The sequence below is a fragment of the Helianthus annuus genome, chromosome 8 (genome assembly GCF_002127325.2).
Source record: "Helianthus annuus cultivar XRQ/B chromosome 8, HanXRQr2.0-SUNRISE, whole genome shotgun sequence".
Classification (NCBI taxonomy): domain Eukaryota; kingdom Viridiplantae; phylum Streptophyta; class Magnoliopsida; order Asterales; family Asteraceae; genus Helianthus; species Helianthus annuus.
Genome location: NC_035440.2, coordinates 93,995,890 through 94,020,628, shown reverse-complemented (window position 1 = coordinate 94,020,628; position 24,739 = coordinate 93,995,890). Strand labels below are relative to the sequence as shown.

At 38.0% G+C, this 24,739-nt stretch overlaps 4 protein-coding genes across 4 annotated transcripts; 2 read left to right on the top strand and 2 right to left on the bottom strand.

Moving 5' to 3' along the window:
- The first annotated feature begins 2,570 nt into the window (after window positions 1-2,570).
- On the top strand, window positions 2,571-4,270 carry LOC110873458. Its single transcript, XM_022122397.2, has 2 exons — window positions 2,571-3,020; window positions 3,105-4,270. The coding sequence occupies exons 1-2, from the start codon at window positions 2,627-2,629 to the stop codon at window positions 4,268-4,270; spliced, it is 1,560 nt and encodes a 519-aa protein (XP_021978089.2). The 5' UTR covers window positions 2,571-2,626.
- Window positions 4,271-5,975: 1,705 nt separating this feature from the next.
- On the top strand, window positions 5,976-7,523 carry LOC110873457. Its single transcript, XM_022122396.2, has 2 exons — window positions 5,976-6,598; window positions 6,685-7,523. Exons 1-2 carry the CDS (start codon window positions 5,976-5,978, stop codon window positions 6,800-6,802), a joined length of 741 nt encoding a protein of 246 aa, XP_021978088.1. The 3' UTR covers window positions 6,803-7,523.
- Window positions 7,524-14,391: 6,868 nt separating this feature from the next.
- On the bottom strand, window positions 14,392-15,966 carry LOC118480902. Its single transcript, XM_035975883.1, has 2 exons — window positions 15,321-15,966; window positions 14,392-15,234 (listed from the first exon to the last, which is right to left on the bottom strand). The coding sequence occupies exons 1-2, from the start codon at window positions 15,941-15,943 to the stop codon at window positions 14,502-14,504; spliced, it is 1,356 nt and encodes a 451-aa protein (XP_035831776.1). The 5' UTR covers window positions 15,944-15,966; the 3' UTR covers window positions 14,392-14,501.
- Window positions 15,967-17,617: 1,651 nt separating this feature from the next.
- LOC110870366 lies at window positions 17,618-19,060 on the bottom strand. Its single transcript, XM_022119552.2, has 2 exons — window positions 18,868-19,060; window positions 17,618-18,783 (listed from the first exon to the last, which is right to left on the bottom strand). The coding sequence occupies exons 1-2, from the start codon at window positions 19,058-19,060 to the stop codon at window positions 17,618-17,620; spliced, it is 1,359 nt and encodes a 452-aa protein (XP_021975244.2).
- Window positions 19,061-24,739: the final 5,679 nt, after the last annotated feature.

Genomic DNA, 24,739 nt, shown 5'->3' with positions numbered 1-24,739 from the left:
AAATAATTTTAGGTCTTATTTTTTAAGTGACGAGTATAATAGTCATTTAACTTCTATCTAAAATATGATAATTTATTAACGTTTGTAAGTATTAGGATCATTTTTTAACTGCAAGCAAACAATGTGGATCAAATGTGTAATTTTGCAAACCTAGGGAACATAATATTAGTATCGATATATCATAAGAACTATCCATGCAATACCACACAAGTATAAATTATTTTTGTAAATTATCTATTTTTTATGGGTGTACATATTCAGACACCTTATTCCTTAAATCCACACCCTTCTATACAAGGCGTATAGGTTTGCTTTTCCCGACCGGCTTCTGCACCTCGTACAACGTCACATCAGTCAACTTATACGGGGAGTCTAGCCCTGTACGAGGGGTCAATACGAAGGTACTTAGACGCCTCGTATAGGTCTATACGAGGCGTCTTGGACTGACCGATTTGACTATGATGAGACTATGCCCGACATGACTTAAAGGCATACGGGGAGTAAAGACCTATACGAGGCGTCTTTAGCTCACATAAAATGCAACCTACAGTGCGTTCTTGGTCCACATCCGAGCATTCAACAAACAAACACTCACATTCTGTTTCTTCTTTTATTTGTCTTTGCGTTATTATCATCCCGGAGTGTTGAAATGTCATCATATTGGGACGGCAACTATATCTTCGGGCAGTATTCTAGCGAAAAGTGGGGGCACGAAAGCGTTCCGGTAACAGTTATTAGCGTAAATGTTTTAATTACTTGTTGTTTTAGTTTATTATTTACTAATGATGATACGGTTGTCTATTTTGGAGGAGTCTGGCGTTCCCGATTCTAATGAGCAAGAGGAGGTTGTGTCTAGTATACAAGGAAAACAAAACAGCCCGTTTCTAGATTTGAACAAGCATCCTCCTGTTGATGAAACAGCCCCTGTATACGGAGGAGACGGTGGATACGGAGGAGACGGTGGATACGGAGGAGACGGTGGATACGGAGGACACGGTGGATACGGAGGACACGGTGGATACGGAGGAGACGGTGGATACGGAGGAGACGGTGGATACGGAGGAGACCGTGGATACGGAGGAGACGGTGGATACGGAGGAGACAGTGGATATGGTGGATACGGTGGATACGGGGGATACGGTGGATACGGAGGAGACGGTGATCATCAGCAATTCATTTCCCCGGGCACTCCTTACGTTCATCAAAACAATTCGGACGTTGGAGGATATGGTGGTTATGGTGGATATGGTAGATATGGTGGTGAAGCACCTCCCATTCTGGACAGTCTGTACTTAAAAAAGACGGTATAAATTACTATTTTATTATTAATATTTTTATTATTTTTATTATTATTATTATTATTATTATTATTATTATTATTATTATTATTATATTATTATTATTATTATTATTATATTATTATTATTATTATTATTATTATTATTGTCGATGTTACAGGTTTTCAACTCCTTAGATGAACTAAAGAAACGGATACAAGAAATAGCAAATGCGGATGGTTTTGTTATTGTCACCCGTCGATCAAAGAAAATCGGGGGAAGAACCGGGAGGGTATGGCTTGAATGTGATCGTGGTGGTGAGCACCAGAGTACAGCAACACTTAGAAAAGCTGGAAGCAAAAAAACCGGTTGCCCGTTTTACCTGCTGGCTGTCCGAAACCACCCGTATGAAACATGGGAGATAAAAGACGGAACAATTGAACATAACCACGAACTTTGTGAGGACCTGTCGGCCCACGCGTTTGTGCGAAGGTTTACTCCAAGCGAAATGAAACTGATCGAGCAGCTGACAGCTCAAAACATGGAGCCGCGCAAAATATTTCAAACGATAAGGAAGCAGGACCCCGACAGGTTTCATGTTCAGAAAGACGTTCAAAACGTTGTAGCGAAGATTAGAGCCGAACAAAGACAAGGATTGACTCCCATGCAGTCACTAGAAAATGTGCTGATAAACAACGACTTTATTTACGAGACACGGGAAGAACCCGGAACAGAGATCGTAACAGAGATCTTCTTTCTTCATCAGGACTCAAGAGTCATGTGGCGTGCATTCCCCCACGTCATGATGATCGATGCAACGTACAAGACAAACATATACAATATGCCCTTTATCCAGATTGTTGGTATGACGCCTACCAACAAATCGTTTATTATCGCGCATGCCGTTGTTAGTAAAGAACGGGGTGATAACTTTGTGTGGGTGCTTGAGAGGGTTAAGTCAATGTTGGATGAATGTATGGAGCCACGTGTGATTTTAACGGATAGAGACCTAGCCCTTATGGGCGCGTGTGCTAAAGTATTTCCAGACGCCTCCAGGCTTCTTTGCAGGTGGCACATACAACAGAATGTTATGAAGCACTGCAAGGGTGCCTTCACAGACGACGACTGGAAGAAATTTATGTCATTCTGGGGGACATTGATTGAGTCTCCATCCATACCCATCTACGACTACCACTTGCGCAACATGCGAAAGCGACTTGTGGAGTGCAAACGTGCTAGTAAGTTTTTCGAATAACATACGACTCACCTATGCAAATTTTATTAAATTATTTTTACTTTTAGGAGTCTTCAAATACGTGTACGATAACTGGCTAAAAGACTATAAGGAGATGTTTGTCTTTGCGTGGACTGATAAGAGGCGCAACTTTGGTAATCGTACTACAAACAGAGTTGAGAGCCAACATGCCAACTTAAAGAGATACGTCGAAGATAGGAGCTCGCTGGACCGTATAGTTGGTTGTGTCCGGGATATAGTTGAGACACAGTTCGGTGAAATAAGGAAGACTTTTCGAGAAAGCATCGAAAAAACAATGAAACACCACAAACACCCAATGTTTCAACACCTACTTGGAAAAGTATCCCACAAAGCCCTTGACTTGTTGCATGGAGAGGCAATTAGGAAGCTAGATGTCTTGGAGCGCTTTAATTCATCATGTGGTTGCCAAATGTGGCACAGCTGTGGGTTGCCCTGTGCTTGTAGGATAGAAAAGTACATGCGTGAAGGTAATAATTGTTGAACGTACAACACTTGTGTGATATATTTCCTTTTTTCATTTTACTTAAACAATATTGTTTTTAACCGTGCAGAGCGTCCGATTCAACTCGAAGACATAGACGTCTTCTGGCGGAAACTTAACTTCCAAAGTTGTAAATTGATAGACGACTCCCTTGACGTGGTCGAAGAGCTAGATGTTGTTAGACAACAATTACAGTCGCACCCCCCAGCTCAGCAAAAAAGCCTGCTTTCAAAGATTAAAGCGGTGTTGACTCCAACGAAATCTACCAAGAAACCACCGGTTGTCCAACAAAATACTCGTGGCCGACCAACAACAAAGCAGGTACAAGAAAGGTTGGACGAGGCCTCTCGTATAGATGAAGAATTGAGGAGAAGCTCCTTCGGTGATGCAAACACGTGCTTTGAAGGTTCACGACAAAGTAAGTACGATAAACCTCGCCACAGCTCGTACGTTCCGTCTCAGGCCTCACAACAGTCGGTTATAAGGTCCCAAAAACCCAAAGCGACCCTAAGCCGTTCAACGAGTTCTAAGAAGAAAGAGACACGAGATGATCACGGTTTTCCTTTAATCATTGGGGACGAGTACGTGGGAATCATCGAACGGTTTAAGTCTGACATTCCGCCAGTGTTCCATCCGTACGTCTCGTGCATACGAGATGTGATGCCGGACGGTCATTGTGGGTTTCGGTCTGTGGCTGTGGGCTTAGGGATGGATCAGAGTTCATGGGGGCTTATTAGGAGGGACCTTGTCCAAGAAATGGATCAGAACGAATCGATCTGGTTCCCAATATTTGAAGCATGGGCTGATGGTTATTTTTACACGCATCGTCAGGGCCTAATTTGGGATTCAGTGGCCGGTTGTGGGGAGAATCACTGGATGGACTTCCCCTTTGCAGGACTTCTTATTGCACGAACGTACGGTATCGGGGTGCACCTGTTAACGACAACCATGGGTGCGAGTTCCACTTACTTCCCAATACTAAGTCCTCCGGCTAATCAACAACCATTATTCATAACGCTTACACATGTTAACGAGAACCACTTCATACATGTTAAGCTGGAAGGGGATTATCCTATGCCACCAGCACACGGGCTATGGTTGACCCACCGAAGACCCCATACAGAACAATGGGAAGATATGTACTTGCCACGTCTAGAATGGTATACATCGATAATGAATCCTCGGCCAAGATCAAACCCCAGTCTTAATTACATAGATAGTTACACGGAAGAATGATTTTTGTAATTAATAGTATTTTATTGTAATTAATAGAATTTTATTTTAATTAATAGTATTTTATTGTAATTAATAGTATTTTTTTGTAATTAATAGTATTTTTTGTAATTAATAGTATTTTTTGTAATTAATACTATTTTTTTGTAATTAATAGTATTTTTTTGTTATTAATACTATTTTTTTGTAATTAATAGTATTTTTTTGTAATTAATAGTGTTTTTCTATAATTTTCTACAAAAAATACAACTGTACGACTCGTACAGAACTAGACCCCTCGTATATTGTTGCACAAAAGACCATTTAGCCCCTGATATGCCCCCAATCTAGGCTTATTTCAGGGGCTAAAAAGTAATTTCACTTAAACCAGACGCCTCGTATAGGACTATACTGAGCGTCTACTAGAGCGGGTTTTTGAAAATTTAAATTTTGAATATCTGAATTTCAAAATTTGACTTTTTTGAAAATGGACGCTTCGTATAGACCTGTACGAGGCGTCTATTTGAGCGGTAACAATTCTTTTCTTTTAAATTTGAATTTTGAAAATATTTTTGGTTAATTACTATTTTACCCCTGTTTAGACCCCAGTATAGCCATTTAGCAGGGGCTCAAAGGTAATTTCAAGCCTGTACGATGCGTACAGGTCTGTACGAGGAGTACAACTAAGGCGGTTACTTTATCACCTTTTCGTTTTTTAATTATTAAAAAGTATTATTAAATGACCATTTTGCCCCTGTATAGCCCTCCGTATAGCCTTTTTTCAGGGGCAAAATGGTAATTAACCATTCCAGAAATATCTTTTTGGTTCTGTTAATTACCATTTTGCCCCTGAAAAAGGCTATACGGAGGGCTAAACAGGGGCAAAATGGTCATTTAACAAAAAGAATAGACGCCTCGTATAGATCTATACGAGGCGTCTAGGCTTCGTATAACACAGGGGGGGGGGGGCCTAGACGACACAGATCACACACCCAAACAAAAAACACACACATACGCTGCTGCTTGATCTATACGCGTCGGACGTATTTTCAACCGTATTTTTGAAGAATCGAAGCATCACCGGTACGTATTTCATCCCGTAGTTAAGTATTTTTGTCTCGTTTATGCCTTTAGACCGTAGGTTTGCCCTAAAATTTGAATTTTGTTGGGTTTTGGGGGTTTGAGTATGAGGATGATGATGAACTTGTAGAACAGGACGCCGAGTATAGCCCTATACGAGGGCTATACGAGGGTCTGAATTTTTTTTTTATTATTATTGTTATTATTGTTTATTGTTATTATTATTATTATTATTAATTATTATTATTGTTATTATTATTATTATTTATTAATTATATTATTAAATATTATTATTATTATTATTTATTAATTATTATATTATTATTATTATTATTTATTAATTATTATTATTAAAAACATTATTATTATTGTTATTTATTATTTATTAATTATTATTATATTATTATTACTATATTATTATTATTAATATTATTATTGTTATTAAATATTATTATTATTATTATTTATTAATTATTATTATTAAAAACATTATTATTATTGTTATTTATTATTTATTAATTATTATTATATTATTATTATATTATTATTATTATTATTATTATTATTATTATTATTATTATTATTTATTTACTTATTTATTTATTATTGTTTTATTTATTATTGTTTGTATACGTATACATTATTTATTATGGAGGACGATCTGATACCGGGCGATGACATTCACATAGAGCCGGTTCAGCAGGGTCCACGACGGAGACAGCGACCGCCTGTGGATACGCTGCAGGGGCATCCATATCTTGAGTTTCCCGACGGCACTGACGCCGCCCGTCATTGCCAGAAGCTTAGGAGGATGCACGTTGGATCGCATGCATCGATCGACTGGGATGCGATGGAGGAGATTGCTGAGACGCCGAGAGTGCGTCGGTTTATACCTATCGATTCGCCGTGGCATCGTCTTTTTGATTTGGCGCACACGCCGACCTACAGGGAGCTGCTGGTCGAGTTCCTTTCGTCATTCACATTTCACCCTCCTGGGGAGCCAGTGCCGCTTCCGTACCCAGGTGCTCCCCATCCGCCTGAGGTTTCTTTCAGGCTTGCTGGCGTTATGCGTTCGATGACGCTAGCACAGTTTGCGGTGCATTGTGGTTTATACATGCAGGAGGAGATCGAGACTGAGATTTACACAGCGGGGCTAGTGGTGGTTGAAAAACCCACTCTTGTAGGGTTTTGGCAGGTGATTGCGGGGGCGGATCATTGGGAGCACGAAAAGTCGAAGGGGAGGGTGTCGTTTGTTAGGGACCCACTATACAGGTATGTACGTTTATTATTGCAATTATTGTGATTATATGCACTGTTTATTAATCTCTGTTTTTGTATTTCGCTAACACTATCTGCAGGTATCTGCACCATTTGCTCGCCACTTCTATTTCAGCGCGCGGCTACAGCCGTGAGTGGTGTACGACCACAGATCTTTTTTCCTTTACTGTTTGTTGTATAGGAGGCCGTGCGCGCTAGCACACGGTCTAGCCCAGTACTTCGCCTCCGGCCATCACCGGCAGGAGCGCGGATTTTTGTATGGCGGGGCGTACGTGACCGTCATTGCCCGTTCATTGGGCCTCGTACCACACCAGGACCCACATCTACGGACGCCGGCCATCATGCCGACGCGGATGGGTATGCAGTCGCTATGGGGGATGAGGGTTATCAAGAGGTTCCCCGTTGGCCCGCGGTTTAAAAACCGCGAAGGGGGCGTATGGACAGAGCAGGCCTTACCAGAGCATTTCGAGCCCGTTCATCCTCCTGCAGATCCTGCTGATGTAGTGCCCGTGGAGGACCCTCCGGAGGATCTAGACGGTGCAGCGGAGCCACAGCCACCGCCACCTGCCGGGGCACCTCAGTTTCCACGTCACGTTATTCGAGGTCGTGCCCCAGGAGCTGCGCTACATCCGGATGTACGAGCCAGGCTTGACAGGCTCGACGATTTGGTAGGTTGGCTGGTACGGGCGGAGCAGGATAGACGAGAGAGTGAGGGATTACCCCCGATACCGCTTCCACCGGTTCGAGCACCACATCAGGAGCACCAGCCGCAGCAGCAGCATCAGGATTCAGATTCGGATTTGGATGCATAGACATGTTGTTGTTTTTATTGTTATTATGGATGTACAAACTTATCTTATATATTTTTGTTATGGATGTAAACAGTTATCTTATATATGTCATATTTATGTTTGTTTTCAGTTATTCGGTTACTTAATGATTGTTGTCTTAAATTTAGATAATACGGAAACAATATAACCCCCTGAATATAATACGGAAACAATATTTGAAAGAAATAAAATTTTAATCGAAAGAATAATATTTAAAAAAGTAAAATGTTAAAAACAATATAATATTTAATCAATATAATATATTTAAAGAGCCGATTTTTAAAATAGTTGATTTAATCGATATAAAACAAAAACTTTTTTAAACTTTTTATAGTGTAAAAAAAAAAAAAAAAACAAAACTTTTTTAAAAACCAAAAAAGAACGATTTTTAAAGGCAAATAGTTAATTTTTAAAAAACAAAAACTTTTTATAGTGTAAAAAAGAAAAAAAACTTTTTTTAAAACCAAAAAAAATTTCAACAAAAAAACACATCTTCAAAAACTATCCAAAAAACCATACCAAAACCCATCAAAACACCCCTCATTTCAGCCAAAAAAAAAACCAAACATGGACGCCTCGTATAGCCTTATACCCTGCGTATAGGGTTCCTTAAACAACGTGCCTGACACCCTCTGAGACCCCATCGAATTCAGTGCATGTACGCCTCGTATAGAGCTATACGAGGCGTCTAGGTTTCAAAAAGTGTGAAAATAGGCGCAGGAGGTGTCCAAATAGATCCAGCCTTTTTTATTTATTTAAAGATTCCACATTCTTTTGACGAGCTCACCCGTTCTAATTTGTATCTAACTAGTGCTATTAAACCCTGATGTTTTGGGGGGATATAGTGAGAATTCAGTTGATATCGCAAAATGTAGCTCTGAACATCAAAATGTAACGACGATAAAGTACGTCATAATTTAAACACACTGTGATCCTACACCAGTATCAACGATACAAATAAAATTAACATCGAAATGCCAACTAAAATAAGCATGTTATTCATTTCGAAATATAAAATAATCCATGAACATGAGATATCACAATGTAAAATTATTTTAGCATCTCCATCAAGGTATAGCAAGAACAAGAAATATGGTGATTTTCAATATTGTAATTGGACCATACTAAAATTTGAGAATATAAGTTAAAACCAAAAAAAATCACTACAAGAACAGGGTACCTTTAGCGGCGACGGGAGTCGCCGGTATTGACCACTTTTGTCGCCGCTATTGACCATTAGCGGCGACATGTCGCCGGTAAAGAATCGCCGGTATTGCTGGGCCGGTATTGACCTGTTGTCGCCGGTATTAGTTGCTGTCGCCGGTATTGACCTGCCAGTTTTAGCGGCGACAGTTGTCGTCGCTAAAGGTGTCGCCGGTATTAACCTTCGTCGGTAAAGGTTGAAAAGCAATAGCGGCGACACGTGTCGCCGCTAAAAGTCTGTTTTTTTTAATACAGCAGCTGTATATACAGCTGCCCAGCCAGTTTTACGGCCGAAAAAACAAAACCTGCCTATTTTCAAACAACGCACGCATACGCCATGAACATTATCAACATATACTAAAGGTAATATACTTAAAAACTACGTTTAAGTCGTACATTATATCCTGCAACGTTTAATTAAATCCAAAGCATACATTAAAAACAAGTCACTCATCGTCATCGTTATCGTTGGGTTCATCGTCGGATTCATTATCGAATAAGTTGTCAGAATCGTAGTCTTTTGACTTTCCTTTTCCTTGTGAAGCAAGATAGTTGTTAAGTTGGTTCAAAAATGACGGGGTTTGGAACAAGCTGTTAACAAAATCCTACAAAAATAGATAGCAAAACGTATATTAGCATATTAATTAACGCTACCAACATATATTTAACAAGGAAACATGCGTTCGTTTGTCATTTTATAATTAACCCTCACCGCTCCATTCACTTGTCGCGTGTTGTATGTTCCGCTGTATTTTACGAAGATGATTAAATATATATGTGTATATATATATATATATTTGTTATAGAAAATAATACTTAAAAGAAATACTTACGTAATTTTGTTCAGCAACCGGATCAACCCAATTCCCTTGATTGTCCGTGTGGGTTTTAGCATACGTAGGTACCCAATCTATATCCTGTTTAACATTAAACTTAGATTAGACATTAAATAAACAAAAGCTTACACACACGCACACATACATAAAACATTACATTTTTATAGGCGGTGCTACCGTACGAAGATGTCCCCCCACGGTATGGGAATTGTTGTTTCTCGCGTACTAGTGTGTTGGCCTTGCTTCTTTTAATATATTTTTCTTCCCGGAAACCTTCGATGGTTCTCAACCAGTTATCACAGGGCATATCCGGGGGATGGAATGCCCTTGCACTCTCAAGATCATTGTAACCTCCCTTGCTCTTAAATAATTTTTTAGCATCGTGCTTGCGGTCAGAGTACCGCTTCATAAGCACAACCCTAATGCCACCCGTCAAGTTTTTGGCCTCTATATCACGTTCCACTTCATCAAAATTGAAATTTTCCTACAAATTAAATAAAAATGTTAAAATATCATATATAAATTAGATTTGCATGTGCTTAAATATTTGATAAAACTAAAAACTGCATAAATAAATAAAAAAGATAATAGGAATATAAGTTAAAACTAAAAAAAACATGGGTAAATATAGATTAAAAGTTGAAACTGCAGAAAAAAAAAAAACAGTTGATGTCTTTTTTGCATCTGTCATTGGTAGAGGTCGGACACTATTAAACCTTCAACTCCTGATATAAACTATATAGTAGATGATCCTGTACATTAATCCAGAAGTGTGAGAAGTGTATTATAACACTATATATAACACTATATAACACCGTATAACAATATATAACACCATATAACACTATGTAACACTATATACTATATAACAAATATAACACTATAGTTTGTCTGATAGCATGTCTATGATAGATGTATTAGCGTTATATATTGTTATATAGTGTCATATAGTGTTAGATAGTGTTATATGGTGTTATATGGTGTTACATAGTGTTATACGGTGTTTATATGGTGTTATATAGTGTTATATATAATGTTATAATACACTTCTCACACTTCGAGATTAATGTACACTATCCCTACCCTATAAACTATAAAGGGTATAAAAATGGTTGTGAGTGGAGGAGAGAGAAAATGTTACTGTTCGTCTGTATATTTGGAGGGACACTGTTCACCCAGTATAATTTTTTTAATATATATTGAAAGTGGTTGTGAGTGAAGGAGAGAGAAAAATGTAATGATAATATTATTTAATTGAAAATGAGAGAGAAAAAATATTTGTTTTTAGTGAAAATATATTGATATAAGAGTTGTTTTTAAGTGAAATGTATGTATAATTTGATAGATTGGATGAGAATGCTCTTATATATAATAAAAGCATACGAAATCAAAGAATAGTAAATGAGTAAAAAATAATCCACGAACATCGAACATGAGATATAACAACGTAAAATTATTGTAGCAACTCCGTCAATATTTAACACTCCCGGAAGAACAACAAAATAAATTGATGATTTTCAATATTTTGATTGGACCATGCTAAATTTGCAAAATATAGTTTAAATTAAAAAATGGGTAAACATAAGTTAAAACTAAAACCTGAAAAAAAGGACATAGTAGGAATATAAGAAAACTGGGTATATATATAAATTTAATATATTATAATCTAATTCTAATAAAAAACTCCAACTAATGCTACATGGCATTTTGTTATTCAAAATTCCAAGTAATGCCACATGGCATTTTTTTAAATCATTAATAATATTATTTAATTAATATCTAATTCTAACTAGGATTTAAACCTCGCGCGCGCTTCGCGGCGCGCAAGCGGTCAAAATAATTACTGTGTTCAAAACTCGATAACATTTATGTTCCATTTGTGCAAAACATGAACTCCATACATAAAAGTATAAACCGTTGCCTGTCCACTTGATCATCATCATCCGACATTGTCGCACCCGTTCCTTCAACCATCATCATCATCAAACAACATGAACAAATATCAAACCGAAATCCAAACCAACAAAGCCACAAAACCTGTGAAGCTCTTTAACGACTGCTCGATCTGCCAACACGCGATAACAGTTTCCATAGCGTGAACACGGACATGTTGTTGCAGTTGCTCTTTAAAAGAACAAAGCAACAGAACATAATGAGTCTGCATTATAGCACAAATAAAAAAAATCAATCAGTTTCATTTTCAAACCATAACAAAAGAACAAACTCGCAATCTTTTACTCGTACCATGAATTGATCAAGCTCCTTATCATCACCAAGATTACCACCCTGCCCACCGAGACCCGAATACTTCGCGACAACATGCTGTGACTGCGCCAGCTGTGCATCGATCCTGGGCAGCTGATCCACGGGAGTCGCTGTATGAAAAAGAAGATATGTATATACACACAATTATATAATGAGATAAATGAAAAAAAAAGAAGCGAAATGAATATTTGCGTACAAAATTAGTAAAAATTCACCTTTTCACTAAAATTTGGAACAAATTATTCAATGTGTTACTTTCTATGCGTTGTAGAACCATGCTTTAAATCACTGGACTCATTTTTCTGTATGTAATTTGGTCGAAATGCAGCCTGTTATATATAATTTGGTCTCTGCTGGGTTCACCCCCTTTTAGTTTCGTTTATTAGTAATTCGCTAAAGGGCGTCAATTAACTCCTTAACTATAACTATATGCAAGGCTACACATCCTTATCCACAAAAGGCAGCCAAAAATGGTTGTATAGAAAATATACTCCAAATTTGTTATATTTTATATCTGTATTTATAATTTTAATAACATTTTCTTTAACTTTATGGCAGTTCTATTACCACTTCATATATAACTAAAGCATATATATTAATATATATGTTTTCTTGAATCGTGAATTTGTGCTATGAAATAAATCATAGGTTGTTAATAAGATCAAAATAAATAAATAAATAAAATAAAAGATAGCGCCTATTAAGAAAAAAGCTCACTTTCTGAATTGCCTACGCCTGAAAATTAAAGCCATTTAAGTCCATGGGTGTTTTTAACTCCATTTATTTATAATCTAGTACCATGTGTATAGTCTTATTTTACAACCTTTATTCTACTTCTCTAATTAAAAAGGTTATAATTTTGAAATAGGGAAGCTAATAAAAAAGAGTCATATTTTTTTTTGAAAAACCATAAAAAGATATACTTTATTAAAAGTGTGTTTAATAAATAAATAAATAACACGTTTTTACTTTATAAGCCTATATATTTGACCAAAGTGCATTTTATAAACAAATAAATAGCACGCTTTTACTTTATAAGTATACTAGATTAGTTACCCGTGTGATACAATATTAGTAGGTGTTTTGAATAAAACTACATGACACATTGATTAAGAAAAATACAAAATTGTAATTAGAATTAATACTTACAAATAGAACAAATGTAATAGTCATTCATAACCCTCTAAACACATCTTTTTATACAACATTTGTTGTTTTATTCGTGACACTACAATCTTTATCTAAATTCAATGAGTGATGGCTTGTGAGTGATAAATGGATGTGAGGGGTGTGAGGGTTTATTGGTGGGTGTTGTGAGTGATGACCATTGTCACTAAAAAAAGTTGTGAGTGATGGAAAAATGGTTGATGACATGGCGGAATTTGATTGTGTGTTATGAGTGATGAGTGAGTGCTAGGTGATGACCACCCCCACCCCTTATCAGTTCGCCTCTTTTTGTGACTTTTCAGGGTATCCAGAGCGAGCTCATCATTATATCTCATCAACGATTTCCGTTAGTTCTTCCTTTCGATTATGCCATCAGCGATACTAATCAGCGATACTTGTTCGTTTTTCTGAATGATTTTGATTTTTTCGTTCAGTCGTTCACGATTCGTCTCCGCTTATCTGCACATTGTGTTGTTCGACCAGAATTTAGGGTTCATCTTTGTCTTACTTTGTATTTTTGGCTCTTTTATTCAAATGCTGCAATTATATATGTAGAATGAAAGGATCGCGACTGTATTGACACAGGTGGTTTTACAGATATATACATTTCCCATGAAGAATTGTGGTTCATATATGTTCAAAAAAGCTACTCAGAAAATTATATGGAATTTGATCTTCACTAGATAAACATTTTATTAAATAGCAGAACAAATCAAGAGGAATTAACAGAATAAGAACCACTGGTATGCTTTGGAATAAGCAATGTATTCTCATAAAAATATTCAAGCTTATAATATACCATCACAATTTTTAACAGCTTTCATATTTTTATTAGGCTGGATCTATTTGGACACCTCCTGCGCCTATTTTCACACTTTTTGAAACCTAGACGCCTCGTATAGCTCTATACGAGGCGTACATGCACTGAATTCGATGGGGTCTCAGAGGGTGTCAGGCACGTTGTTTAAGGAACCCTATACGCAGGGTATAGGGCTATACGAGGCGTCCATGTTTGGTTTTTTTTTTGGCTGAAATGAGGGGTGTTTTGGTGGGTTTTGGTATGGTTTTTTGGATAGTTTTTGAAGATGTGTTTTTTTGTTGAAATTTTTTTTGGTTTTAAAAAAAGTTTTTTTTTCTTTTTTACACTATAAAAAGTTTTTTTTTTTTAAAAATTAACTATTTGCCTTTAAAAATCGTTCTTTTTTGGTTTTTAAAAAAGTTTTGTTTTTTTTTTGTTTTTTACACTATAAAAAGTTTAAAAAAGTTTTTGTTTTATATCGATTAAATCAACTATTTTAAAAATCGGCTCTTTAAATATATTATATTGATTAAATATTATATTGTTTTTAACATTTTACTTTTTTAAATATTATTCTTTCGATTAAAATTTTATTTCTTTCAAATATTGTTTCCGTATTATATTCAGGGGGTTATATTGTTTCCGTATTATCTAAATTTAAGATAACAATCATTAAGTAACCGAATAACTGAAAACAAACATAAATATGACATATATAAGATAACTGTTTACATCCATAACAAAAATATATAAGATAAGTTTGTACATCCATAATAACAATAAAAACAACAACAGGTCTATGCATCCAAATCCGAATCTGAATCCTGATGCTGCTGCTGCGGCTGGTGCTCCTGATGTGGTGCTCGAACCGGTGGAAGCGGTATCGGGGGTAATCCCTCTCTCTCTCGTCTATCCTGCTCCGCCCGTACCAGCCAACCTACCAAATCGTCGAGCCTGTCAAGCCTGGCTCGTACATCCGGATGTAGCGCAGCTCCTGGGGCACGACCTCGAATAACGTGACGTGGAAACTGAGGTGCCCCGGCAGGTGGCGGTGGCTGTGGCTCCGCTGCACCGTCTAGATCCTCCGGAGGGTCCTCCACGGGCACTACATCAGCAGGATCTGCAGGAGGATGAACGGGCTCGAAATGCTCTGGTAAGGCCTGCTCTGTCCATACGCCCCCTTCGCGGTTTTTAAACCGCGGGCCAACGGGGAACCTCTTGATAACCCTCATCCCCCATAGCGACTGCATACCCATCCGCGTCGGCATGATGGCCGGCGTCCGTAGATGTGGGTCCTGGTGTGGTACGAGGCCCAATGAACGGGCAATGACGGTCACGTACGCCCCGCCATACAAAAATCCGCGCTCCTGCCGGTGATGGCCGGAGGCGAAGTACTGGGCTAGACCGTGTGCTAGCGCGCACGGCCTCCTATACAACAAACAGTAAAGGAAAAAAAGATCTGTGGTCGTACACCACTCACGGCTGTAGCCGCGCGCTAAAATAGAAGTGGCGAGCAAATGGTGCAGATACCTGCAGATAGTGTTAGCGAAATACAAAAACAGAGATTAATAAACCGTGCATATAATCACAATAATTGCAATAATAAACGTACATACCTGTATAGTGGGTCCCTAACAAACGACACCCTCCCCTTCGACTTTTCGTGCTCCCAATGATCCGCCCCCGCAATCACCTGCCAAAACCCTACAAGAGTGGGTTTTTCAACCACCACTAGCCCCGTTGTGTAAATCTCAGTCTCGATCTCCTCCTGCATGTATAAACCACAATGCACCGCAAACTGTGCTAGCGTCATCGAACGCATAACGCCAGCAAGCCTGAAAGAAACCTCAGGCGGATGGGGAGCACCTGGGTACGGAAGCGGCACTGGCTCCCCAGGAGGGTGAAATGTGAATGACGAAAGGAACTCGACCAGCAGCTCCCTGTAGGTCGGCGTGTGCGCCAAATCAAAAAGACGATGCCACGGCGAATCGATAGGTATAAACCGACGCACTCTCGGCGTCTCAGCAATCTCCTCCATCGCATCCCAGTCGATCGATGCATGCGATCCAACGTGCATCCTCCTAAGCTTCTGGCAATGACGGGCGGCGTCAGTGCCGTCGGGAAACTCAAGATATGGATGCCCCTGCAGCGTATCCACAGGCGGTCGCTGTCTCCGTCGTGGACCCTGCTGAACCGGCTCTATGTGAATGTCATCGCCCGGTATCAGATCGTCCTCCATAATAAATACTGTATACGTATACAAACAATAATAAATAAAACAATAATAAATAAATAAGTAAATAAATAATAATAATAATAATAATAATAATAATATAATAATAATATAATAATAATATAATAATAATTAATAAATAATAAATAACAATAATAATAATGTTTTTAATAATAATAATTAATAAATAATAATAATAATAATATTTAATAACAATAATAATATTAATAATAATAATAATAATATAATAATAATATAATAATAATTAATAAATAATAAATAACAATAATAATAATGTTTTTAATAATAATAATTAATAAATAATAATAATAATATAATAATTAATAAATAATAATAATAATATTTAATAATATAATTAATAAATAATAATAATAATAACAATAATAATAATTAATAATAATAATAATAACAATAAACAATAATAACAATAATAAAAAAAAAATTCAGACCCTCGTATAGCCCTCGTATAGGGCTATACTCGGCGTCCTGTTCTACAAGTTCATCATCATCCTCATACTCAAACCCCCAAAACCCAACAAAATTCAAATTTTAGGGCAAACCTACGGTCTAAAGGCATAAACGAGACAAAAATACTTAACTACGGGATGAAATACGTACCGGTGATGCTTCGATTCTTCAAAAATACGGTTGAAAATACGTCCGACGCGTATAGATCAAGCAGCAGCGTATGTGTGTGTTTTTTGTTTGGGTGTGTGATCTGTGTCGTCTAGGCCCCCCCCCCTGTGTTATACGAAGCCTAGACGCCTCGTATAGATCTATACGAGGCGTCTATTCTTTTTGTTAAATGACCATTTTGCCCCTGTTTAGCCCTCCGTATAGCCTTTTTTCAGGGGCAAAATGGTAATTAACCAAACCAAAAAGATATTTCTGGAATGGTTAATTACCATTTTGCCCCTGAAAAAAGGCTATACGGAGGGCTATACAGGGGCAAAATGGTCATTTAATAATACTTTTTAATAATTAAAAAAGGAAAAGGTGATAAAGTAACCGCCTTAGTTGTACTCCTCGTACAGACCTGTACGCATCGTACAGGCTTGAAATTACCTTTGAGCCCCTGCTAAATGGCTATACTGGGGTCTAAACAGGGGTAAAATAGTAATTAACCAAAAATATTTTCAAAATTCAAATTTAAAAGAAAAGAATTGTTACCGCTCAAATAGACGCCTCGTACAGGTCTATACGAAGCGTCCATTTTCAAAAAATTCAAATTTTGAAATTCAGATATTCAAAATTTAAATTTTCAAAAACCCGCTCTAGTAGACGCTCAGTATAGTCCTATACGAGGCGTCTGGTTTAAGTGAAATTACTTTTTAGCCCCTGAAATAAGCCTAGATTGGGGGCATATCAGGGGCTAAATGGTCTTTTGTGCAACAATATACGAGGGGTCTAGTTCTGTACGAGTCGTACAGTTGTATTTTTTGTAGAAAATTATAGAAAAACACTATTAATTACAAAAAAATACTATTAATTACAAAAAATAGTATTAATAACAAAAAATACTATTAATTACAAAAAAATAGTATTAATTACAAAAAAATACTATTAATTACAAAAAGAAAATACTATTAATTACAATAAAATACTATTAATTAAAATAAAATTCTATTAATTACAATAAAATACTATTAATTACAAAAATCATTCTTCCGTGTAACTATCTATGTAATTAAGACTGGGGTTTGATCTTGGCCGAGGATTCATTATCGATGTATACCATTCTAGACGTGGCAAGTACATATCTTCCCATTGTTCTGTATGGGGTCTTCGGTGGGTCAACCATAGCCCGTGTGCTGGTGGCATAGGATAATCCCCTTCCAGCTTAACATGTATGAAGTGGTTCTCGTTAACATGTGTAAGCGTTATGAATAATGGTTGTTGATTAGCCGGAGGACTTAGTATTGGGAAGTAAGTGGAACTCGCACCCAGGGTTGTCGTTAACAGGTGCACCCCGATACCGTACGTTTGTGCAATAAGAAGTCCTGCAAAGGGGAAGTCCATCCAGTGATTCTCCCCACAACCGGCCACTGAATCCCAAATTAGGCCCTGACGATGCGTGTAAAAATAACCATCAGCCCATGCTTCAAATATTGCGAACCAGATCGATTCGTTCTGATCCATTTCTTGGACAAGGTCCCTCCTAATAAGCCCCCATGAACTCTGATCCATCCCTAAGCCCACAGCCACAGACCGAAACCCACAATGACCGTCCGGCATCACATCTCGTATGCACGAGACGTACGGATGGAACACTGGCGGAATGTCAGACTTAAACCGTTCGATGATTCCCACGTACTCGTCCCCAATGATTAAAGGAAAACCGTGATCATCTCGTGTCTCTTTCTTCTTAGAACTCTTTGAACGGCTTAGGGTCGCTTTGGGTTTTTGGGACCTTATAACCGACTGTTGTGAGGCCTGAGACGGAACGTACGAGCTGTGGCGAGGTTTATCGTACTTACTTTGTCGTGAACCTTCAAAGCACGTGTTTGCATCACCGAAGGAGCTTCTCCTCAATTCTTCATCTATACGAGAGGCCTCGTCCAACCTTTCTTGTACCTGCTTTGTTGTTGGTCGGCCACGAGTATTTTGTTGGACAACCGGTGGTTTCTTGGTAGATTTCGTTGGAGTCAACACCGCTTTAATCTTTGAAAGCAGGCTTTTTTGCTGAGCTGGGGGGTGCGACTGTAATTGTTGTCTAACAACATCTAGCTCTTCGACCACGTCAAGGGAGTCGTCTATCAATTTACAACTTTGGAAGTTAAGTTTCCGCCAGAAGACGTCTATGTCTTCGAGTTGAATCGGACGCTCTGCACGGTTAAAAACAATATTGTTTAAGTAAAATGAAAAAAGGAAATATATCACACAAGTGTTGTACGTTCAACAATTATTACCTTCACGCATGTACTTTTCTATCCTACAAGCACAGGGCAACCCACAGCTGTGCCACATTTGGCAACCACATGATGAATTAAAGCGCTCCAAGACATCTAGCTTCCTAATTGCCTCTCCATGCAACAAGTCAAGGGCTTTGTGGGATACTTTTCCAAGTAGGTGTTGAAACATCAGGTGTTTGTGGTGTTTCATTGTTTTTTCGATGCTTTCTCGAAAAGTCTTCCTTATTTCACCGAACTGTGTCTCAACTATATCCCGGACACAACCAACTATACGGTCCAGCGAGCTCCTATCTTCGACGTATCTCTTTAAGTTGGCATGTTGGCTCTCAACTCTGTTTGTAGTACGATTACCAAAGTTGCGCCTCTTATCAGTCCACGCAAAGACAAACATCTCCTTATAGTCTTTTAGCCAGTTATCGTACACGTATTTGAAGACTCCTAAAAAGTAAAAATAATTTAATAAAATTTGCATAGGTGAGTCGTATGTTATTAGAAAAACTTACTAGCACGTTTGCACTCCCACAAGTCGCTTTCGCATGTTGCGCAAGTGGTAGTCGTAGATGGGTATGGATGGAGACTCAATCAATGTCCCCCAGAATGACATAAATTTCTTCCAGTCGTCGTCTGTGAAGGCACCCTTGCAGTGCTTCATAACATTCTGTTGTATGTGCCACCTGCAAAGAAGCCTGGAGGCGTCTGGAAATACTTTAGCACACGCGCCCATAAGGGCTAGGTCTCTATCCGTTAAAATCACACGTGGCTCCATACATTCATCCAACATTGACTTAACCCTCTCAAGCACCCACACAAAGTTATCACCCCGTTCTTTACTAACAACGGCATGCGCGATAATAAACGATTTGTTGGTAGGCGTCATACCAACAATCTGGATAAAGGGCATATTGTATATGTTTGTCTTGTACGTTGCATCGATCATCATGACGTGGGGGAATGCACGCCACATGACTCTCGAGTCCTGATGAAGAAAGAAGATCTCTGTTACGATCTCTGTTCCGGGTTCTTCCCGTGTCTCGTAAATAAAGTCGTTGTTTATCAGCACATTTTCTAGTGACTGCATGGGAGTCAATCCTTGTCTTTGTTCGGCTCTAATCTTCGCTACAACGTTTTGAACGTCTTTCTGAACATGAAACCTGTCGGGGTCCTGCTTCCTTATCGTTTGAAATATTTTGCGCGGCTCCATGTTTTGAGCTGTCAGCTGCTCGATTAGTTTCATTTCGCTTGAAGTAAACCTTCGCACAAACGCGTGGGCCGACAGGTCCTCACAAAGTTCATGGTTATGTTCAATTGTTCCGTCTTTTATCTCCCAGGTTTCATACGGGTGGTTTCGGACAGCCAGCAGGTAAAACGGGCAACCGGTTTTTTTGCTTCCAGCTTTTCTAAGTGTTGCTGTACTCTGGTGCTCACCACCACGATCACATTCAAGCCATACCCTCCCGGTTCTTCCCCCGATTTTCTTTGATCGACGGGTGACAATAACGAAACCATCCGCATTTGCTATTTCTTGTATCCGTTTCTTTAGTTCATCTAAGGAGTTGAAAACCTGTAACATCGACAATATTAATAATAATAATAATAATAATAATAATAATAATAATATAATAATAATAATAATAATAAAAATAATAATAAAAATATTAATAATAAAATAGTAATTTATACCGTCTTTTTTAAGTACAGACTGTCCAGAATGGGAGGTGCTTCACCACCATATCTACCATATCCACCATAACCACCATATCCTCCAACGTCCGAATTGTTTTGATGAACGTAAGGAGTGCCCGGGGAAATGAATTGCTGATGATGACCGTCTCCTCCGTATCCACCGTATCCCCCGTATCCACCGTATCCACCGTATCCACCATATCCACTGTCTCCTCCGTATCCACCGTCTCCTCCGTATCCACGGTCTCCTCCGTATCCACCGTCTCCTCCGTATCCACCGTCTCCTCCGTATCCACCGTGTCCTCCGTATCCACCGTGTCCTCCGTATCCACCGTCTCCTCCGTATCCACCGTCTCCTCCGTATCCACCGTCTCCTCCGTATACAGGGGCTGTTTCATCAACAGGAGGATGCTTGTTCAAATCTAGAAACGGGCTGTTTTGTTTTCCTTGTATACTAGACACAACCTCCTCTTGCTCATTAGAATCGGGAACGCCAGACTCCTCCAAAATAGACAACCGTATCATCATTAGTAAATAATAAACTAAAACAACAAGTAATTAAAACATTTACGCTAATAACTGTTACCGGAACGCTTTCGTGCCCCCACTTTTCGCTAGAATACTGCCCGAAGATATAGTTGCCGTCCCAATATGATGACATTTCAACACTCCGGGATGATAATAACGCAAAGACAAATAAAAGAAGAAACAGAATGTGAGTGTTTGTTTGTTGAATGCTCGGATGTGGACCAAGAACGCACTGTAGGTTGCATTTTATGTGAGCTAAAGACGCCTCGTATAGGTCTTTACTCCCCGTATGCCTTTAAGTCATGTCGGGCATAGTCTCATCATAGTCAAATCGGTCAGTCCAAGACGCCTCGTATAGACCTATACGAGGCGTCTAAGTACCTTCGTATTGACCCCTCGTACAGGGCTAGACTCCCCGTATAAGTTGACTGATGTGACGTTGTACGAGGTGCAGAAGCCGGTCGGGAAAAGCAAACCTATACGCCTCGTATATGGCTATACGAGGCGTCTAGAAGGGTGTGGATTTAGGGAATAAGGTGTCTGAATATGTACACCCTATTATTATCAGAATGCATAAGATGAAATTGATATGGATGACCAGTTTAAAGAAGATTGCAATATAGATGAAACTCGTATATTTAGATGATTATCTTACTTGTGTTGATTAACATGATTTGATCAAATAAAAAGAATTAATAAGTTGGTCAAAAAATAAGAAAAAAGACCATGCTGTATAGACTGAGAAAGAAAAAAATATTAATTGGATAATAAATAAAAAGAATTTTTTTTAATAATATGTTAGTGAAAAATTTATAATAGTTAATTGAATAACAAAGAAAATAATTAATAATATATCAGTTAGAAGAAAGATAAATAAAAGAACACCCATTTTAGTAAATACTTTTTAAATCACCTATTTTGATAAATAACTTTCTCAACTACACCTTTTTGAAAAAAAAAAAAACTCAATTTCATAGATGCTAGTCAACAACTTGGTATATACTTTACCAAGTTAGTTAAAATAAGATATTTATTTAATGGGACATTGTTTTAACGAAATTTAATGTATAATTTCACTTGTAATTTCTGGTAGTGAAAATAACAAAATACGTAAATGATGGGTTACAATACAAAATGCATATTTAATTTCTAAAAAAGTCAAATTTATAATATTGCCTTATCTGGGTGATTATTTGTGTAAGAGTTAATTACTGTTTTCGTCCCTGAGGTTTGTCAAAAATAACGGTTTCAGTCCATTAGTTTAAAAATTGCGATTTCAGTCCATTAGTTTCATTTTCGTAACCATTTCAGTCCACTAACTTAACTCCATCCATTTATTTTGTTAACTTTGAGTTAACTAACTAATTCAGGGACGGTTTGCGTCAGTTTTAGAAACACAGGGACTTAAGTGTAAACTCTAAAACATTAAAAAACAAAAAAAATAGTAAATTCCAAAAAATCAAAAAAATTCCAAAAAAACCAAACAAATTCCAAAAAAATCTAAAAAATAATAAAAATTCTAAAAAATCATAAAAATTATAAAAAATTCTAAAAAATCCAAAAAATCCGTTTCAGCGCGAACTGTTTCGAACCCGAACTGTTTCGAGCTTAACCATTTCGACGCGAACCGTTTCGACCCGAACCGTTTCGAGTTGAACCGTCCGTACCGTTTCGACGCGAACCGTTTCAACCGTACCGTTTCGAGCCGAACCGTTTCGACCCGTACCCTTTCGAAGCCGAACCGTTTCGAGCTGAACCGTTTCGAAGCCGAACCGTTTCAAGCTGTACCGTTTCGAACCGAACCGTGCCGTTTCGAACCGAACCGTTTCGAGCTGAACCGTTTCGAACCGAACCGTGCCGTATCGAACCGAACCGTTTCAAGCTGTACCGTTTCGACGCGAACCGTGCCGTATCGAACCGAAACGGTTCGGCTTCGAAACGGTACGGCTTCGAAACGGTTCGGGTCGAAACGGTACGGTTCGATACGGTTCAGCTCGAAACGGTTCGGTTCGATACGGCACGGTTCGGTTCGAAACGGTTCAGCTCGAAACGGTTCGGTTCGAAACGGCACGGTTCGGTTCGAAACGGTACGACTTGAAACGGTTCGGCTTCGAAACGGTACGGGTCGAAACGGTTCGGTTCGAAACGGTACGGGTCGAAACGGTTCGGCTCGAAACGGTACGGGTCGAAACGGTTCGCGTCGAAACGGTTCAGCTCGAAACGGTTCGGGTCGAAACGGTACGGACGGTTCAGCTCGAAACGGTTCGGGTTCGAAACAGTTTGCGCCGAAACGGATTTTTTGGATTTTTTAGATTTTTTTAGAATTTTTATGATTTTTTAGAATTTTTATTATTTTTTAGAATTTTTTGGAATTTGTTTGGTTTTTTGGAATTTTTTTGATTTTTTGGAATTTACTATTTTTTTGTTTTAATATTTTAGAGTTTACACTTAAGTCCCTGTGTTTCTAAAACTGACGCAAACCGTCCCTGAATTAGTTAGTTAACTCAAAGTTAACAAAATAAATGGATGGAGTTAAGTTAGTGGACTGAAATGGTTACGAAAATGAAACTAATGGACTGAATTCGCAATTTTTAAACTAATGGACTGAAACTGTTATTTTTGACAAACCTCAAGGACGAAAATAGTAATTAACTCTTTGTGTAATTTACTCTTCTTTATTTTTTCTTTTTTTTTTTATTTTTGAGGTTAAAAAGCCATTCTTTAGATGAAATAATAATAGGATAAGTCGTACGTAAAATGCATGCATAAACCACGTGTATAAAACTAAAAGAATCTAGGGCCCTCTTGAACTTACAATCAATAAGACTGTCTCCAATGCGTCTTTCCCATCCCGCCCGAAATCCACCTCAGCCACGCCCGAATCCGTCCTTGCGTTGGAGGCCATTGTCCGATGGCCGCCTGAAAAGAAAAGTCCGTGATTTTGGGCGTGGTTTTTCTCGGTTATTGAGCCGAGTTTCAGAAAAAATAAGAATAAACAAATACATTATATAGGGACTACTGCATGAGAGGAGTTCTGATGAAGGAAGACTTGCGAATTGTGAATGATCGGAATTTTTTTTTACTTAACTTTGGAAAGTGGAAACCTAACCAGAGCGGCTCTTCAATATCAGTACGATTATTGGAGAAGATAACCTAATTATCTAATAAGTATGAATTGGGCTTTTTTATAATTTATAGCCCGATACGTTAAAATATTTCTAAAGATTAGAACAAAGCCCATAGTCACACAATCACGCGTACAAATGGGTCAAACATTAAAAATGTGTTTGACCATTTATTCTTTTAATTTTAATTATTTTACTTGATATAAAACAACCAACATTGTTTTGTTTAATTTAACTTGCCAGCCTATATAGTTATGGTCTACCTTAAAATTTTATATACACAAATAATATTTACCAAATCGACTATATAAAAATTAAGCAATTTCAATATTATGTTTATATTTTTTTTTATTATTCAAATCCTTACTTCTATTAATTTATTTTAAAGAAAAAAACAAATGATGTGGAAAATATAAGGATGTGTAAGGATGTTTGTATGGTTGGAGAAGAAATTGGAAGGTTTTAAGGATTTGTAAGGATTCTAAGGATTTTTAAGGATTTACAAGGATATGATGTGGCAGCTGACTAGGCAG

Bases quoted from the DNA above. Each gene is read 5' to 3' on its own strand.
- LOC110870366 (XM_022119552.2), bottom strand. From the start codon at position 19,060: ATGAAACACCACAAACACCTGATGTTTCAACACCTACTTGGAAAAGTA. The intron at 18,784-18,867 runs GTAATAATTGTT...TTAACCGTGCAG, and splicing joins AGAAAAGTACATGCGTGAAG to AGCGTCCGATTCAACTCGAA.
- LOC110873457 (XM_022122396.2), top strand. From the start codon at position 5,976: ATGGAGGACGATCTGATACCGGGCGATGACATTCACATAGAGCCGGTT. The intron at 6,599-6,684 runs GTATGTACGTTT...CACTATCTGCAG, and splicing joins GTTAGGGACCCACTATACAG to GTATCTGCACCATTTGCTCG.
- LOC118480902 (XM_035975883.1), bottom strand. From the start codon at position 15,943: ATGGAGGACGATCTGATACCGGGCGATGACATTCACATAGAGCCGGTT. The intron at 15,235-15,320 runs GTATGTACGTTT...CACTATCTGCAG, and splicing joins GTTAGGGACCCACTATACAG to GTATCTGCACCATTTGCTCG.
- LOC110873458 (XM_022122397.2), top strand. From the start codon at position 2,627: ATGTTTGTCTTTGCGTGGACTGATAAGAGGCGCAACTTTGGTAATCGT. The intron at 3,021-3,104 runs GTAATAATTGTT...TTAACCGTGCAG, and splicing joins AGAAAAGTACATGCGTGAAG to AGCGTCCGATTCAACTCGAA.